At 57.2% G+C, this 16,921-nt stretch overlaps 5 protein-coding genes across 5 annotated transcripts; 4 read left to right on the top strand and 1 right to left on the bottom strand.

The window, feature by feature from the left end:
- Positions 1–1,729: 1,729 nt before the first annotated feature.
- KRP23_10772 (Glucose-6-phosphate isomerase, cytosolic 1) lies at positions 1,730–3,403 on the top strand (the record flags this gene model as incomplete). Its single annotated transcript, XM_067881262.1, has 1 exon — positions 1,730–3,403. The coding sequence occupies one exon, from the start codon at positions 1,730–1,732 to the stop codon at positions 3,401–3,403; it is 1,674 nt and encodes a 557-aa protein (XP_067741525.1).
- Positions 3,404–3,577: 174 nt separating this feature from the next.
- Positions 3,578–4,399, top strand: KRP23_10771 (uncharacterized protein; the record flags this gene model as incomplete). Its single annotated transcript, XM_067881261.1, has 1 exon — positions 3,578–4,399. One exon carries the CDS (start codon positions 3,578–3,580, stop codon positions 4,397–4,399), a length of 822 nt encoding a protein of 273 aa, XP_067741524.1.
- Positions 4,400–4,582: 183 nt separating this feature from the next.
- On the top strand, positions 4,583–11,598 carry KRP23_10770 (F-box/LRR-repeat protein 4; the record flags this gene model as incomplete). Its single annotated transcript, XM_067881260.1, has 7 exons — positions 4,583–4,948; positions 5,906–6,262; positions 7,221–7,333; positions 7,403–9,614; positions 9,674–10,865; positions 10,932–10,990; positions 11,065–11,598. 7 exons carry the CDS (start codon positions 4,583–4,585, stop codon positions 11,596–11,598), a joined length of 4,833 nt encoding a protein of 1,610 aa, XP_067741523.1.
- Positions 11,599–12,096: 498 nt separating this feature from the next.
- On the bottom strand, positions 12,097–14,983 carry KRP23_10769 (Splicing factor U2AF 50 kDa subunit; the record flags this gene model as incomplete). Its single annotated transcript, XM_067881258.1, has 7 exons — positions 12,097–12,168; positions 12,255–12,282; positions 12,357–12,425; positions 12,542–12,603; positions 12,674–12,751; positions 12,820–12,942; positions 13,019–14,983. 7 exons carry the CDS (start codon positions 14,981–14,983, stop codon positions 12,097–12,099), a joined length of 2,397 nt encoding a protein of 798 aa, XP_067741522.1.
- A 146-nt stretch (positions 14,984–15,129) lies between these two features.
- Positions 15,130–16,878, top strand: KRP23_10768 (Intraflagellar transport protein 56; the record flags this gene model as incomplete). The annotated part of the gene is made up of 2 exons (XM_067881257.1): positions 15,130–15,168; positions 15,235–16,878. 2 exons carry the CDS (start codon positions 15,130–15,132, stop codon positions 16,876–16,878), a joined length of 1,683 nt encoding a protein of 560 aa, XP_067741521.1.
- Positions 16,879–16,921: the final 43 nt, after the last annotated feature.

Genomic DNA, 16,921 nt, shown 5'->3' with positions numbered 1-16,921 from the left:
GCGTTTTCAGCCAATGGTTGAGTTTAAAGAGGTGTTTTGACGAATGGGATGATGAGAACATGTATGGCCGATGTCATCACGGACAAGCTACTGGAACGTCACGCCGTGTCATTTTGCTAGTTGGTGAACACTGCCGAGGATTGTGTGCAGCTTCAGCGATTACCTCAGGAGCGCAAGCGCTCCATTACGCGCTTTGATGTCAACAGAGTCGAGAAGTGGTAATGGAGACCAAGCAGTAGTGCGACTCTTGGTCGCGGCGCGCGGTCCAATCGCTGGCTTCAACGTTCGAGAAAAGTGAAGCAAACGTGGTCGGCGTGGTACGCCTCGCACTTCAGAGTCTCGTGAGTTGCTCCGTTCGTCTTCCACTGCATACTCAGCATATATTATACGAACGGTGGCTTTCCCGTAGTACTATGCGCAGTCAGCACACCTTACGCGCTCGGGATGCAGTGATCCGCCGAGGTCAGCCTTGGGACGTCGAACTTTGTCGGGTACATGGAACGTAGTTCCCTGCGTTCTCTGCCCGCAGCAGCTCGGCCAGGGACTCGGCAGGTTGCGATCGTGTTGGTGCAGACATCTCGACGTTCACCCATCCACCCAGAGCTCTGCAGGCCCTGCAACTTATCCGATCGTATTAATTGTGATGCTCTTGCCTTCGCCGAGGGGCGTGGGGGTAATGCCCGTGGCCACGGCGTAGTTGTCGTCCGGCTGGTTCTTGAGACGATCGCGCACCCCTGCTGAAGATCGAGATCTCGCTGGGATGCGACGAGCTGGATGGTTCCTGTAGCCACCCCGTGCGATACACCCCGCATACGTCGACTTGATTGCGACTGCATTGTCGATTCACAAACATGGCAAACCGACCACCATTGGAAGCAGCAGCAACACCTTATCCTGCCTCCGCATGGCGAGCACCGGGAAATTTGGCAAGCGTTTGTGAACTTGGAGAGCGAGTTGAGCTAAACACTGTCGCAAGTGGAGCATGAGTATTCCGCGCGGACTTGTTCGCTAGAAAGTGGGCACCAAGCGACAAAAATCGGGAATGTACAGTACCCGCTCGGCTCTCGCTCGAATAAATGGAGGGCCTATTATTAATAATACACATTGTAGGCTCGCTGCTGTCGGCGTCATGCTCTCCCCAAGTTTTCTACCGATCGTATAAAGGTGTCTTCCGCTCACACGACGTGAATGTTGCAAGGAGCTCTGCCCAGTGTCGAGACGTCTTCGCAATCCACTCGACGCGCTGCAAAGAGGCGCTGCCGCGATCTACAAAGTGCGTCCACGGCGGACCGATTGCCGAGGACTGCTCGCCGCCACCACTTTTTCGTGGCGGAAAAAACGCAGCACGATGCAGTCTGCACCGAGTTAAACCATCAACCATACCATCGTTGTTCAGCCACGTCAATTGCGGACTCGTCAACTTGGTCATCTCGAATGTCTCTGCAGTTTATGCGCCACCTTCATTGCAGGTCATTTCCTTCATGGTTCGATGACCTTCCACATATCATACTATTGATTCTCGCAATACAGTGGAATCTTCACATCCATCCGCTTGAACCCATACAAGCTGCCTGTCAACACCCCTCCCCACTTCAACCACCCCGGTGACGCACTACCTCTCCTCGCTTTATATAGGTCTCAACGCAGATTCCCCCTGGCAAAGGATCCGGCATTCCGCAATTGGCTCGCAAGCACGCAAGCACGCAACCTCCCAACTCCTCTCCGCACTATGATCAGCGACACACCCGCCTGGAAGGCTCTGACCGAGCACGCCGCCGAGATCAAGGCCACGCACCTGCGCGAGCTGCTGGCCGACGACGCGCGTAACGCCGCCATGCGCACGCAGCAGGAGGGCATCTACCTCGACTTCTCGCGCCAGAACGCGAGCACCAAGACGCTGGACCTGCTCTTCGAGCTGGCTGAGGCCGCCGAGCTCAAGAAAAAGCTCGCGGCCATCGCCTCGGGCGAGCACGTGAACGTCACGGAGGACCGCGCCGTCATGCACATGGCGCTGCGCGCTCCCAAGACGCAACAGATCCTCGTGGACGGCCACGACGTCGTGCCCGACGTGCACGCGGTGCTAGACGCCATCAGCGCCTTCTCCGCCAAGGTGCGCGGTGGCCAGTTCGTGGGCGCCACGGGCAAGCAGCTCAAGAACGTCATCTCCATCGGCATTGGCGGCAGCTACCTCGGCCCCGAGTTTGTGTTCGAGGCGCTGCGTCAGGAGCCCGTGGCCAAGGCCGCCGCTGAAGGCCGCAGCCTCCGCTTCCTGGCCAACGTGGACCCCGTGGACGTGGCCCGCGCCACGAGCGGCCTGAACCCCGAGGAAACCCTCGTCGTGGTCGTGTCCAAGACCTTCACGACGGCCGAGACGATGCTGAACGCGCGCACGCTGCGCAAGTGGCTCGTGGACGACCTCACCAAGAAGGGCTGCAGCGAGGTTGACGCCGTCGCCAAGCACGTCGTGGCGGCCAGCTCGGCCGTGCCGCTCGTGCAGGAGTTCGGCATTGACCGCGCCAATATCTTCGGCTTCTGGGACTGGGTGGGCGGCCGCTACAGCGTGACGAGCGCCGTGGGCATCCTGCCCTTGGCTCTGCAGTATGGCTTCGACATCACGGAGAAGTTCTTGGCGGGGGCCCACGCCATGGACAAGCACCTGCTGGAAGCCCCGCTGCGCAGCAACCTGCCGGTGATCATGGGTCTGCTCGGCGTGTGGAACTCGTCCTTCCTCGGCCACGGCTCGCGCGCGCTGCTGCCGTACTCGCAGGCACTGCTGCGTTTCGCCGCCCACATCCAGCAGGTGGACATGGAGAGCAACGGCAAGCGCGTGAGCATGGAGGGCGTGGATCTCCCGTTCCAGGCCGGCGAGGTGAACTTCGGCGAGCCCGGCACGAACGGCCAGCACAGCTTCTACCAGCTCATCCACCAGGGTCGCGTCGTGCCGTGCGACTTCCTGGGCTTCTGTGAGTCGCAGAACCCCGTGCAGCTTGCTGGCGAGCCCGTGTCCAACCACGACGAGCTCATGTCGAACTTCTTCGCGCAGCCTGATGCTCTTGCGCGCGGCAAGTCGCTGGAGGACCTGAAGGCCGAGGGCGTGCCGGAGAACCTGCGCAACCACAAGCTCTTCCCGGGCAACCGCCCGTCCGTGTCGCTGCTCTTCAAGAAGCTGGACGCGTTCTCGGCCGGCCAGCTGCTGGCTCTGTACGAGCACCGCACGGTGGTGCAGGGCTCCATCTGGGGCCTCAACAGCTTCGACCAGTGGGGCGTGGAGCTCGGCAAGGTGCTCGCCAAGCAGGTGCGCTCGCAGCTGAGCGCCTCGCGCTCGGAGAACGCGCCCGTCAAGGGCTTCAACAGCGCCACCTCGAGCATGCTGGAGGCCTACCTGGGGTACAAGTCGGCTTAATCCAACGGCGACGACTGCGACTCCGCCTTGCGCTGTGACGTATCCAGTGGTTTGCTGTTCCTGTTCCCATCAGAAGGTCATAACTATCAGAAAAACAACAATACTTAGCTTGTCAAGATACCAGTGTGTACCGTGCGTGACACACGAAAACCATTCACAAAGATTATTCTCGACATGTTGGACGACGATCTCAACTTCGTGTCGGTGTCCACCCCCGGGGGCTCCAAGAAGATGACGCTCGCTCCTTTCGGTGACGCCGCAGCCAAGAAGAAGAAGGCGCGTCCAGCCAAGCGCAAAGCAGACGAGCTCGAGAGCTGCCTCAGCCCCTCCCCAACTGCCAGTTGGAGCAAGAATCTCGAGCGTCGCGGGGGATTCTGGGGCGACGCCTATTGGTACGACCTGCAGCTGGAGACGCGTCTGCCGCTGGCCAAGGAGATGCTCAAGCAACTGGTGCTGGCGTTGCCTCCGTGCTCCAGTCAGCAGGTGCTCGACCTCTGTGCAGGCAGCGGTCGAGCGTCCGCCGCAGTGCTGGAGGCCTACCCGACGTCAAAACTTATACTCGTGGACTCGTCCGAGCAGAGACTCGCTTTGGCAGGTCGGAGACTTGACGCCGTTCGTCCTGGAACCTCCGAGACGACGGAATTTGTTGCAAAAGTGGTAACTCCAGGGAAGACGACGGAGTTGGTGTCCCAGTTGGTGGACCTGGTGGTGGCGTGCTTGGCCTTCCATGTGCTCACGGAGCAACCGCCGCACTACGCGCAAGAAGGAGCCGGTGAGGAGCTCAAGACGTCGGTCGAGGACAGGTACGAGCAGCTCTTCCGCGCGACGTGGCGCTCGCTGCATCCTGGAGGTCACGTCGTGTTTGGGGACCACGTGGGCCAACTACCGCTTTTCAAGCAGTTGAAGGCTCTCGAGAGAGCGGGCTTTCAAGACGTGGACTGTGCGTGGCGACAGGGTGATTCCTTTGTGGCCGGTGGCCGCAAACCTCTTGTGTGAAAGTGTCAAAGTTTTCGTTATAATTGGAATTTGACGACGGTCGCTTCGAGTCACCACTGTTATGACCTTGTCCTGCTTAACCTGACCTCGTTGCTCTGCTTGTTTGCTGTTGTCCAGCTAGTCACGACCATGTCAAAGCCTGCAGCCTGCCAGTCGTCTACCAAGCCAAATTACACTCTCCTGATGCGTCGAGCGGGCTTTACTCCAGGTGTGGCAAGTGTTGTATTCCTGCCGGCGTCTGTGACGGTGACGGTGGGCGGGCTGAGCGCTTTTTACTCGGTTGTGCTGAGCTGCTCGAACGCCCCGGAGCAAGCGGTGACGGTGTCACCGGTTAATCTCCCGATGGGGCTACGCGTACTACCGGCACTGCACGTTTTCACGCCGGAGAACTGGAGAGAGCCGCAATACTTCCGCGTAGCAGCTGTGAATGGCGGCGTCTTTGAGGAGTTGCGAGGTGCTGCTGCAGTGATCGAGCATACAACCAGCAGTCTGGACCCGCGCTTCCACGGTCGACGAGTTCTTCATCTGCCCGGTGCGGTGCAAGCTCACGTAAGCCCTCGCGATGGCTATTGTCTCTTTGCCACCGGAAAAACTACGGCAACTTCTTCACGTCATCAGCAGCCAAAGCCCAAACAACCGCCGACTTTGCACGAATTTACCGAGGTCGAACTACGCCGCAGTGTGTTGGGGGCTCGACCACTAGTCGCACGATGCTCCATCTTCGTACCGATGGCGGCAGGAGCGATGGCAGCAGTAGCAGCCGTGGAAGCTGCTAACCAGGCAGCTGCACAAGCAGCACAGCAGCAATCGCGCCGGAGGCTGTCAGCTGCTGCTACTGTGCTGAAGGCCATGGTCGCTAATTCAAACATGGGAACGGTTGAGGAGCCAGCTACAGCCGCCAAAGCGTCCCTGGATCATAGCAATGCGCTTGTGAAGCTCACAGGCCACGGTGATAAAACACTAGTGCTGTACAATGACGGCGAGATGCTTGCGCTTGGTTCCTGTGAAGCTTCCTCTATTGGCACTAGCAATCGAAGCTCGCTCCGAGATAGTGGAACTGATGTAGCTCTAAGCAACATGCTGCTTGATGTAGCTTGCGGGAACGGGCACGTGGTGGGTGCAAGCGAGCAGGGCTATCTGCTGACTTGGGGTGATCTCTGCACTACCCGACCAAGAAACAACGTACCAAATAACGATACAGGGACTGACACCACAACAAGCCCCCCTAGAGTCATCCAGTCGCTACTACACAAGCGTATTGTGCAGGTTGCCTGTGGAGCAAACCATAGCTTTGCGCTAGCTGAAGACGGTGGCGTGTTCTCGTGGGGTCTCGGCCGTAGTGGCGCTCTGGGCCACGGCCTAAATGTCCACGAACAAACTTTTGACACAGTTGCTTCGCCGATGGAAGTGCTGGCATTGAAAGGGCGCCGTGTAGTGCAGATTGCTTGTGGCTACATGCACAGCGCGGCTTTGCTTTTAAGTGGCGAACTTCTTACGTGTGGGCAGCGAGAGCACGGCCGTCTCGGTCGACAGGTTGGTCATATCAACGCCAAGGACATAGGAAACTCGGATTTTACTCACGAAGGAGAGTACTCCTCTTGGTTCGCACCAGTAGTTTTCCCAGTCGACGGTATGAAATGCACCTACGTAGCTTGTGGCGCGGCGCATACACTTGCTGTTGGCGGTCCTCATGAGCTCTACGCTTTCGGCTCTAATTCAAGTGGTCAACTAGGTGTCGGAGACTGCCGTGATCGCTTCGTACCCACGCGTGTAGCGTACTTTAATGCAGTGCCCCAGCCTCGCGGAGCTACACTTCCTTGGTTAAATATCGCGTCAGTGGCAGCGGGTAAACTCCACTCTCTGGTATCGTCCCCTGATGGCAGACTGTTCGCTTGGGGCAATGATGAAATGGGTCAGTGCGGCTTAAGCTCGTGTCCCCAAATCTACACGTTACCCCATCTTGTGACTTCACTTGTGGGTCTACGGGTCACGCAACTGGCAGCAGGGGAGGGTCACTCAGCAGTGCTAACGAGCTATGCGCAACGGCATCTTGATTCATTGGAGCGTACTCAGCCTGCCCAGTACGCACAGCTAGTGGAACACTATGAACATGCCGTCAAAGATGATGCAGATCGACGAGCTCTAGTACTCGAGCATGCCCGACGTCAACAATTGGAACGAGCAGCTGCGGCAAGACGCCGCAAACCACCAGTCGACCCAGCTACTGAGGCGCTGACTAAAATGCTGATGCTCCAGTCGTTGGTTGATCAAGATGCGGCCCTTGATGCCAAGCATTCAAAGGCACGCAGACCTCAAACGGCGAGGGGGGCCTCCTCTCGCTACAATAGCGGGGAAGACAGAGCTGACGGAGAAGGCAGGCGCGAAATCTCTCTCACCGACGAGCAGCATCGTGTCCGTTGCTCAAGTGCGTCAATGATGCGTCAAGCTCGACTTGCCGTGCTGCAAGCACCACTTGCTACCTCGCCGACGACTCCAAAACCTGTTTCTCCAAAACCGAAGCCGACTGCACCTCCTCGCCAACGCAGACCTTCAAGTGCCGCTGGTTCCTGTCAACAGCGACGAGCTAAGCCTGCGAATGAAGGGAAACGACAGCTGACGGCCGCTCTTCTCAACCAGAGTGCGCAGCGAACTACTTCAACCGGGATGTCAGAATTTCCAGAGTCTCGACCTCGATCGGCGCCGTGCAGGTCAGTGAGAGCGGCACATGTACCATCAACTTCAACTGAACCTTGATGAATCATGGTTAGTCATCACTTGAGCAACGTCGCTATTATTACTGCGCTGCAACCGCCCAAGGCAGGCGCAGCTCGTCTCGATCATGACGCTGCTGGACGAGTATCGACGCTCGATTCAAAGGCGGGGGGCTTCCCGTTCGAACCAGGAACAGAAGCGATGGTCGCGTCAACTCACTCCGTAAGTTCATGTAGTGTGTTTTTGGTGCAGCAAGTGAGCGTTGGCTAACTGCTTGTGGCATCAATACAGTCTGACGGGAGGTGAGAGCGGTCGGCGTACGCCTGAGACTCCTCCTGATGAGAAACGGTCAGGGATTAACCAGAAGAATGTCCAACTTGCTGCACGACGACGCACTTCCGGCACCAGGAAGCTGAAAGCGACCAGCCACGTCAAACTTGAGGAGCTGCCGAAAGCTCGCCTGTTAGTATCTCCTAGCGAGCCAGAAACAATCGACGATGCCACCTCGTCGGACAAGATCTCTTCAAACCAGGAAGACCCCGCGCCAAGTCGCTCCGTGTCATCGCACGAAGCCCAGCGACAGATCGAAAACCCTGCAGCGCTGGAGCGACTAGCGCAGATATTTTCTCCGAGTGGTCCGGAGCAAGCCAACGCCGATGGGTTAGGATCTACACTGATGGATGTTCCGCTACAGCTACTGCAAGGCGCCCGTGTCGATTTGCGTCGCTGGAGTGTGATTGTGACGGATCGGACGCTGCGTCGGGTTGCAGCACACAACCATCGTCTAACCAGTACCAGCAAGAAGGCACAAAAGTTGCAAGGTCTGCTTCAGCGCCGAAGCAGCTTCCTACTTGGACAGGAAGAGGTTGAAGAGCTTTCTCCATCGTACACGGATGCTCGAAATCAGGCAACTGAAGCGCTGCTGCTGGCTGGGGCCGAATCCATCACGGATGCTGGACTAGCAGCGATTGCACTCGCCGTGCCAAACTTGAAAGAGTTGGCGATCGATGGAGCTTTTCGGGTCACAGATGCGGCACTACGTGTTTTGGGCGAGTATTGTCCGCATCTGGAGCGCTTAGATGTGCCGGCGCTTTCAGGGGTGCGTGGTGCGGGTCTAGCGGCCCTTGTTGATCACTGTGGCGCCTCGCTTACGCACTTGGGCCTTGCAGATTGCCCACAACTCGGAGACTGGGTACTTCGCCGATGTCTGTACGCCAGTCCGAGGCTCACGCATCTAAACGTGTCACGCTGTCCGCAGGTGGGTGACGCGTTGCTCGAAACGCTAGCAGCGCAATGCCCCCTTCTGCGTAGATTGGAGCTTAGCGGGTGCGTGCAGGTTTCGGACCGAGGCGTTGTGCGAATAGCGCAGCACAGTCCACGCCTCGAGTTTGTGGCACTCGACCGGCCGATTGGTGTTCGAGGTGGAGAGCAACTTACTGATTCTTCGTGCGCTGCGCTGGGCGAGTACTGTCAAAGTCTACGTGTTGTGTCGCTGGCAGGCAGCAGTGCTCTTACGGATGCCGGAGTGCAGTGGATGGTGTCCAAGTGCGCGCGGCTGACGCGCCTTGATCTGACTGGAGCAACTGGGCTGACAGATGCAACTTGTGCGGCACTGGGAGCGGGGTGTTCCGAGCTGCGAGCGCTTCGGATTAACGGTGTGAAAGGCATTTCTGACGTGGGTTTGCGGCTTCTCGCTGCAGGCTGCCCAAAGCTCGACCTGCTGCATGCAGCAAACTTATACCTCGTGTCGGATGGCAGCAACCGTGATTTCGGCCTTGAAGGTCTCCGCGCCATCGCCAGCCGATGTCCAGAGCTTCAAGATCTCAACCTGAGCGGCTGCTTTCAGCTCCAAGAGCGCGCGCTTGTCGCTCTTGGAGCGAGCTGTCCAGCCTTACGTCGACTTAGTCTGCAGGCGTGCCCTGACATCACACTTGTGGCGGTCACCGCTGTGCTAAAGGGATGTCAGCGATTAACGAGACTTGACGTTTCCGGAGTGCGCCGATGCGATGATCGCATGTTGCGCACCATCGCCAAGTACGGCACTGCCCTAGCCCAGCTTGTTGTTGCTGGTTGCGACCGTGTCGGAGATGCCGGTCTTCGTTACCTTGCGGCTGCGCGTGCAGACCAGCTCGAGTTACTAGACTTCACGGGGTGTCGTCTCATTTCTGACGCTGGAGTCAACGCGCTTTGCGATGCTTTTCAGAGACCAAAGCTGGCTCACCTGGTGCTGGCAGAATGCCCACTCGTTACACAAGACCCCATTGCTCGGCTTGCGTTTGCCTGTCCACAGCTCCTCACGCTGAGTGTCCATGGCTGTCGTGTGTCAGCTCGAGTGCTGCAAAGTCTCAGTCCATCGTGGCCCTTTGGTGAGCTGCATCTACCTCCTGCCGGTACTGCGGCTGGAAGTAACACCCAGATGGGTATATTCCCTGCGCCGCGAGCAAAAGATCGGCGCTTCGTCGCGGAGTTCTGCAGGTCGTGGGCTGCCGCAGCATCCATTCAGGTGCGTACCCTGCTCATTGGTGTTGCTTTCGCGTGTCCACTAATTCCGCGCTATGTTAGAATCTCTATCGTGCACGAGTAGCTCGACGGCACGCTCTCGCACGGCGAGAAGTGGCACTACGGCACGCAGTTGCTCGCAGACTTCAAAGCATTTGGCGTGGGCGGCAAGCTAGGCGAGAAGCGCTAATTTTGAAGATGAAGTTCTCTCACCTGGAGCATTGTGCGACGTTAATTCAGCGCAGATATCGTGCTGCTCGACAAGCCCGGCGGGTGCAGAATGAAATGCACGACATTCACGAGAAGCAGCTTTTGCAAGCTGTGGTGCTTGTACAACGTCGATTTCGAGGGGTGCGGGCAGGACGCGAAGCCCGTCGACTGGTTGCGAGGCGAAGACGCGAGTTCGCTCGTGAGACGCAAGCCGCTACCAAGGTGCAGCGTCGTTTCCGAAGACGAATTCATCGCAATAAGTTGCGTTTGATGCAAACACAGAAGCTCGCACGGTCGCGCCGGGAACGTGGTGCTAGTATTCAAATTCAGCGCCGATATCGGGGTCACCTGGCTCGGCAACTGGCGTGGGATCTCCGGGAGCAGCAACAGCTTTTCTTCGAGCTTCAGCAGCGCTGTGCTATCCGAGTACAAGCGCAGTTCCGGCGTGTTCACGCCTTGCGTGAAGTTGCAAGCCGTACTCACGCCTTGCGCGAGCGTGAAGTGGCTGCCACGAAGCTTCAGATGATATTCCGAGCTCGACAAGGACGAGAGGCTGCTGCGTTGTTGGGCTTGGCGAAGCAGCGTCGTGAGCAGGATATAGCTGCGCGTCGTCTTCAGGGACATTGGCGAGCCAGACACGATCGCCTTGCTTCGGCGATTGTGGGCGAGGCGCGACGAATTCGTAACCAGGAACGGTCCAAGGCAGCTGTGGTTCTGCAGCGTGCTGTAAGACGCTTCCTGCAACGCCGCCGGGCACACTATATCGTTCGTGAACTGCTTGAGGTGCAGAAGCGTGATGAAGAAATGAAGCGATGGGCATCAACACTGGTACAGTCCTACTGGCGACGGCGTGAAGGGTACCGCCGCATTCTCCACGAACGAAAGGCCCAACGTACTCGCTGGAAACAAGTGGTGGACACCTACAACCAGCATGGGGCTGGCCTTGGGGCCCCATTCTACTACAATCAAGTCAACGGTGAGATTCGCTGGCGCTTACCACGCGACCTACTTTCGCTTACTGTTCGTCCGACGTGTGCTCAATGCGGTAAGTCAGTTGCTTGGTCCTTCTCAGCATCAAACCATCATAACGAACTTGTTAACTGCTTCGCAGAAACCCCGGAAAGTGCCAGCTTCGAGTGTGCAACGTGCTCCGAGTTTTTCTGCGATCACGTACGTGGGTCTTGTGCTGATACAGATGTGACCTTGCTGACTGATATTGATAACTCTCCCTACTCCGTCGATAGTGCGATGTTGTTGTTCATGCTGGAGGTAAAAGACGGTGGCACAACAAGCGTAAGCTGTTTGACTTTTATGGGCGACGCCGAGACTACGGAGATGGCGAGTTCCCATCCATTTGGCCCTCGGAAGTGCTGCAGGATGCTTCGAGGGGCTACGATTTCGAGAAGTTTGTCCCACGCGACAACTACCAGGATATGCTATGGGAGATCTCACGGTTCGAGCCAGTGTCGACAGGCAATTGGGATGAAGAACTGGCTGCTGCCGCCGCCGCTGGGGCGTCCTCCTCTACTGCGGTTGCTTTGGCATTCGCTTCCATGATGAGCGAAGGCGCCAGCATCAAAACAAACAACGCAGCCACCTCAACTGCAATCGATGATGATGGTCTCGGTAGGCCCATGCATCACCTGCTGTACCGCGAGAAGGACTTCGACGAGAACGGCACCAGTCTGTGGGAAAGCTTTTATGACTACGCCCAAGGAGAACATCGGTTCTACCACCGGGTCACAAAGCGTGTTGTCACGCAATTGCCAGGCCAATAGGAAATTGGTTCTCTTGGTTCTCTTGCTTCGCAATCCGGCGTTTTATACATGTACTGTTTCCTCAACCTACGAAACCAGCACTGCTTGCTGGATGCGGGAAAACAACGATGCAGTATGTTGCTGGAAAATCGACTGGATTGATCTGTCAAGCTTACGACTGCGAACACATCCTCGTACTGAACGAGCTTTTGTAAAGCGTTTGGCTAATATAATACTTGCTTCTGCTCAAGCCAGTGGCGAGCACCTCAGAAGCCCCTAACGTGATATTCAGCCATGGTAGGTTCGTCTCCTGGCATCGAGGAGAATTCAAATAGCAATCTCACGCCGGCAATCACACGCACCTGGGCGGTAGTTGCACAAATAGCAGACCGAAGCACTACAAGCCGACCCCGTCGAACGCATCCCTGCTTGCATGTGTCTTGTAGCTTGCACCACGATCAAGTTGCTTCAAATGCCTGATCACAAGCCATGGTCGTCCACAGCTGCGACCGAGAAAGGTCACGTGCGTCCTCTGAGTTTGAACATGCCGACACAGCCTGTTTGCTGTGTCGTTGCTTTAGCAGCAAGCCTCTACATGAGCACAGTAGCGAATCAGTAAGAACATAAACACAAATTAGGCACGACTCCCATGAAGAGGAAGCTTTCGCGCACACAACATTGAAGGCCAAGTTCATTGGATTCGATCTACACATCGCGACAGCACGTTTCGGTTAGCTGGGGCTTTGCGGACAACGCCCGGAGGCGTTCACCGTACAAACCTTCCTGCGTGCTGATAGCAGCGCAATCGCCAGTCCGTCGCAAACACTCGTAGCTCAACTCCGCGTGTTCTTAGCGCACGCAAAGAAAAAAATAGGGAAACGCAATAGATCTTGGGCACTATCGGTACCGGGTTCCTTGTGTCCTTCGTCACCAACGCGCTCAGAAAAGCTGGCGCTTCTCGAACTTGTCCAGAGGGAAGTAGGTCACTTTAACGATGTTCCCGCCAAACTTGCGTCCGTTCAAGGCCTGTTTTGGAAATATTGTACGAACTGTGAGAACAGGGAATCAATACATTGGATACGCTCGATCTGCATACCTTCAAGGCAGAAACAGAGTCGTCTTCCTTTCCGAAGCGCACGTAAATGCATCCCAGACCAGGGACGTCATCTCCATCCTACAGAGATAACACGCCGATAATATGTAAGTATACCCATTACACTAGTAAGACATGGCTCAACAAACCTTAGGGCGAGGGATCTCCATGCCAGTTACTTCTCCGAAGCGCTTGCATTCTTCCTCTACATCTTCAGCAAGATCAGCATATTCTTCGTCATCCCTTAGCTCATCCACAGAAATCATATTTGCCTGCAAAAGCAAATGAGCATGGCGCTGGTGGTTAGCGTCGAGCCGTAAGTCAAATGATATCATACGCGTAACATACCATTTTCAGGACAGGACTCGGCTGGTCCTCGGGGTTGGGAACTGCAACTGGCAGAGAACCAACAGTCGCCACTCCACTGGGAGGCTGACGTTGAACCGACAAAAGAATCCCACCAATACTTAGCCCGTTCAAACCTTCCACAGCCTGCGCGGCAACACTATCATCCTCGTACTCGAACAAAGCACTTCCCATGGACGCCCCAGTAGCAGTGTCCTTGACGAGCGTGAAGCTCTTGAGCGCTCCAAACGGCTCCACCAGCTCCTTCACTTGATCTTCCTCCAGCACAATCGGAATGTTTGACATGATGAGACGGTGTAGCGATGAAGCAGCATCGGCAATGGTAGTAGCCACTGCAGGCTGGGCCACCGACATCGCAGCCAAGGTGGATGTTTCTGCAAGAGAAGCCGAGGCATCTGAAAGAATGCTCGGGTCGGTGGACTGGGCGAACCATGCCGGGTTTGGTGTACAGCCCAAGTTCACTAGCGCGGTCTGCGCACGTGCCGAAATCTGGGGCATAGGCTGAGGTGGGCCCATGAAGCTACGCGGGCGACCAAACTTGAGCGGTTGGCCCAGAAGCGACAGTTGGTTCAGCAGCAGCGCCAAGTTGCACTCCTCGACGCTACGCATCTCGCAAAATGCGAAGTGGCCATCCGTAGAAATCCACGTGTTCACAATTGGGTTTCCAGGCTGCGTCGTGAGCCCCACCTGCTGAATGATGGTGCTCAGGAACTCCTGGAGCTGCGGACCGGTTACATTAGGCGGCAAGTTGCCCACGTATAGCTCGCGCGCGGGCTTCTGAGCCACCGCAGCGGCCATCGTTACGTTCGACGCCTGCATCTTGGCAATGATATCCTGCAGACTCATGGTCGGGTACTGGGCCATCAGCTGTGTAATAGTCGGGTTCACTCCAGTACCTGCAGCAGCCGGGGTTGCTCCAGTAGCAGTTGCAGCAGTAGCAGTAGCAGAGACCGCGTCGGCAGCAGCAGGGGGGTGTTGGTGGGGCTCTGGCGAGCTGTTCGTCTCGCGACGCGTCCGATCACGGGAGCTGGAGCGGTCACTGCGGCGGCGGCGACGCGAGTAACTGGGACTGCGGCTGTATCCACGGCGGCTGCGACGATCACGATCGCGCCCTCGGGAGCGACGGTCTCTAGGAGGAGACCGCGAGCGCGAACGAGACCCGCCGCGTCGACTGCGACGGCTGCGCGACGGAGAGCGCGAGTACGACGAGTTGCGTCGGTGACGACGGCGTCGAGAAGACCGCGAGGGCGAGCTGGGCGAACCCGAGCGGGACCGACGACTGCTCTTCCTGGACTTCGGACGCTCGTCCTTCTTGTCCTCCTTTTTGTTCTCCTCTTCCTCTTCTTTCTCCGTCTCCGTCTCGTCATCGTCCTCCTCCTTCTTCTTCTTATCCTCTTCGCTTTTCAGCGCCTTCCGTGTGACCGCGGACGCCGAGCGCGACCGAGACGACGCGCGTCGCGACCTCTTGGCGTCCCGACTGCGCGACGCAGAGCGCGACGAACGCCGCTTCCTCGAGGACGACGCGTGACGACGTCGACGCCGACCCGGGGACCGTGAACGCCCCCGAGAGCGCGAGCGGGAGGGCGAACGCGACCGAGATGGCGAGCGGCGTCTGCTGGTTGACGACTTCCTGCGCGAACTACGGTGCTCACGGTCGCGCCTCCTCGGAGACCGCGAGTGACGTGAGCTACGCGACGGTCGCGCGCCTCGGCGGTCATCTGCGGCGCGTGGGGAGCTCTTTTCGGGCCTATCTGTGGCCTTTTCCCGGTCATTAAGGGCCTCCGCATCCTGAGTGCTGGTGCTGTCTGCGCGGCGTTTCTTCCATCCAGACTCGCGCAGCTTGGTGCGGATGGCTTCCTCGTCTTCCTCTCCGCGCGCGGGGCTCGGAGACGCCTTGGAGCGCCCGTGGCGGCGACTCGACTCGGGCTCTTCCTCGCGACGACCCATACTGGTGACCAGATCTGCTTTGAATAAGAAGGGGGTGGTTTCAAAGAGTTGATGTGCGACACGTAATATATTGTGGAATACACCATGTATCCAAACATGGCTACATCGATCTTGAAGCGACGCAAAAGGTGAGACTAGTGGAGACCATGTACGTCGCCAAGCCCAAGCAGACGCAACGCGCCAAGGTACGCGGGTTCGGAGTGGACGTATGCAAGGGAGAATGCGATGCAATTGACACTGCTGCTCTATAGGCGCAGGAGATCGCGCGTGTCAAGACGAAAAAGGGTCCGACGGCCGAGGAGTGCGTGGCCAAGAGGGATTTCACCGGCGCCTCGGCGATCCTCGAATTCAACCTCAAGAGCGACGATGCGTCGAGTGTTTCGGGTCCCGCTAAAGCGGAGGAGAAGCGCAAGACGCTGCTGTGGCTTGCCTACGCCTCGTTCCATCTGGGCAACTACCAGCGGGCCCTGGACGCCTACGCACAGCTCCGAGACGTAGACGACACGCCCGAGGTCTTCCTCTATCGCGCATGCTGCTTGTTCTACCTGCAGATGTACAAGGAAGCAGCCAAGGAGGCCGAGAAGGGACCTGCGGGGCAGCTACAGAACCGGCTGCTCTTCCATTGTGCGCACAAAATGGGGGACGAAGACAAACTGCTCGTTTATCACCAACAACTCACCGACTCAAAGGAGGATCAGCTCTCGCTGGCTGCAATTCACTACTTTCGCAACCATTTCCAAGAGGCCACGGACATCTACAAGCGACTGCTGCTGGAGAACCGCGATGATATTGCGCTGAACGTGTACGTGGCCATGTGCTACTACAAGCTCGACTACTACGACGTGTCGCTCGAGATCATGCAGGCGTATCTGCAAGCCTTTCCTGACAGCGTCGTGGCTGTGAACGTCAAGGCTTGCAACCAGTTCAAGCTGTACAACGGAGCTGCTGCGAAGGATGAGATCAAGACACTTACAGACAGAGGCTACAACATCGAGCAGAATGACCTCGTGAGCCACAACATGGTCGTCTTTGAAGACGGACAGAACGCTCTTCGGGTTCTGCCACAGTTCGTGGACGCTCTGCCCGAAGCGAGACTGAACCTCGTGGTGTATTATCTCAAGCACGATAAACTGCAGGAAGCCTACGATCTCATCAAGGACGTGGAGCCCTCCACGCCGCAGGAATATATTCTCAAGGGCGTGGTGCATGCCACGCTAGGGCAGTCAACGTCGTCACGACAGCACATCAAGACGGCCCAGCAGTACTTTCAATTGGTAGGATCGTCCCCGACTGAATGCGATACAATCCCTGGTCGTCAGTGCATGGCCTCGTGCTTTTACCTGCTCAAGCAGTTCGAGGACGTCAACATCTACCTCAACTCCATCAAGCAATACCTGTACAACGAAGACGACTTCAACTGGAACTTCGGTGTTGCGCTTTGCAACACCGGGTCGCACCAAGAAGCTCTTGAGACGCTGCTACGAGTGCAGCAGGAGGAGTACCGCCACGATTACTGCTATGTGAGCTGGCTGACAAGATGCTACATCCTGAATCGTAACCCGTCCGCAGCCTGGGACCTGTACCTCAAGCTCGACAACTCGGACGATTCGTTCAACCTGCTTCAGCTCATTGCCCATGACTGCTACAAAATGGGCGAGTTCCTCTACTCTGCTAAGGCATTCGACATCCTGGAGCGACTTGATCCGGATCCGGAGTACTGGGAAGGTAAACGCGGTGCCTGTGTTGGTGTCTTCCAGCGTGCGGTAGCTGGTAAAGCCACCCGCGTAGAGCTCGAGGAGGTGCTCAGCATTCTCAAGGCAAACAACAACCCGCAGGTCGAATACATTGTGCGCATCATGAAGAAGTGGGGCGCTGAGAACGGTATCAACGTCTGAAGAGCTCTGTCACTGTGCACCAAGCACGCCGACCAAGCAAGTT

This window comes from Phytophthora ramorum (assembly GCF_020800215.1).
Source record: "Phytophthora ramorum isolate Pr-102 chromosome Unknown Phyram_PR-102_s0010, whole genome shotgun sequence".
Classification (NCBI taxonomy): Eukaryota; Oomycota; class Peronosporomycetes; order Peronosporales; family Peronosporaceae; genus Phytophthora; species Phytophthora ramorum.
This window is presented reverse-complemented; position numbering and strand designations above follow the sequence as displayed.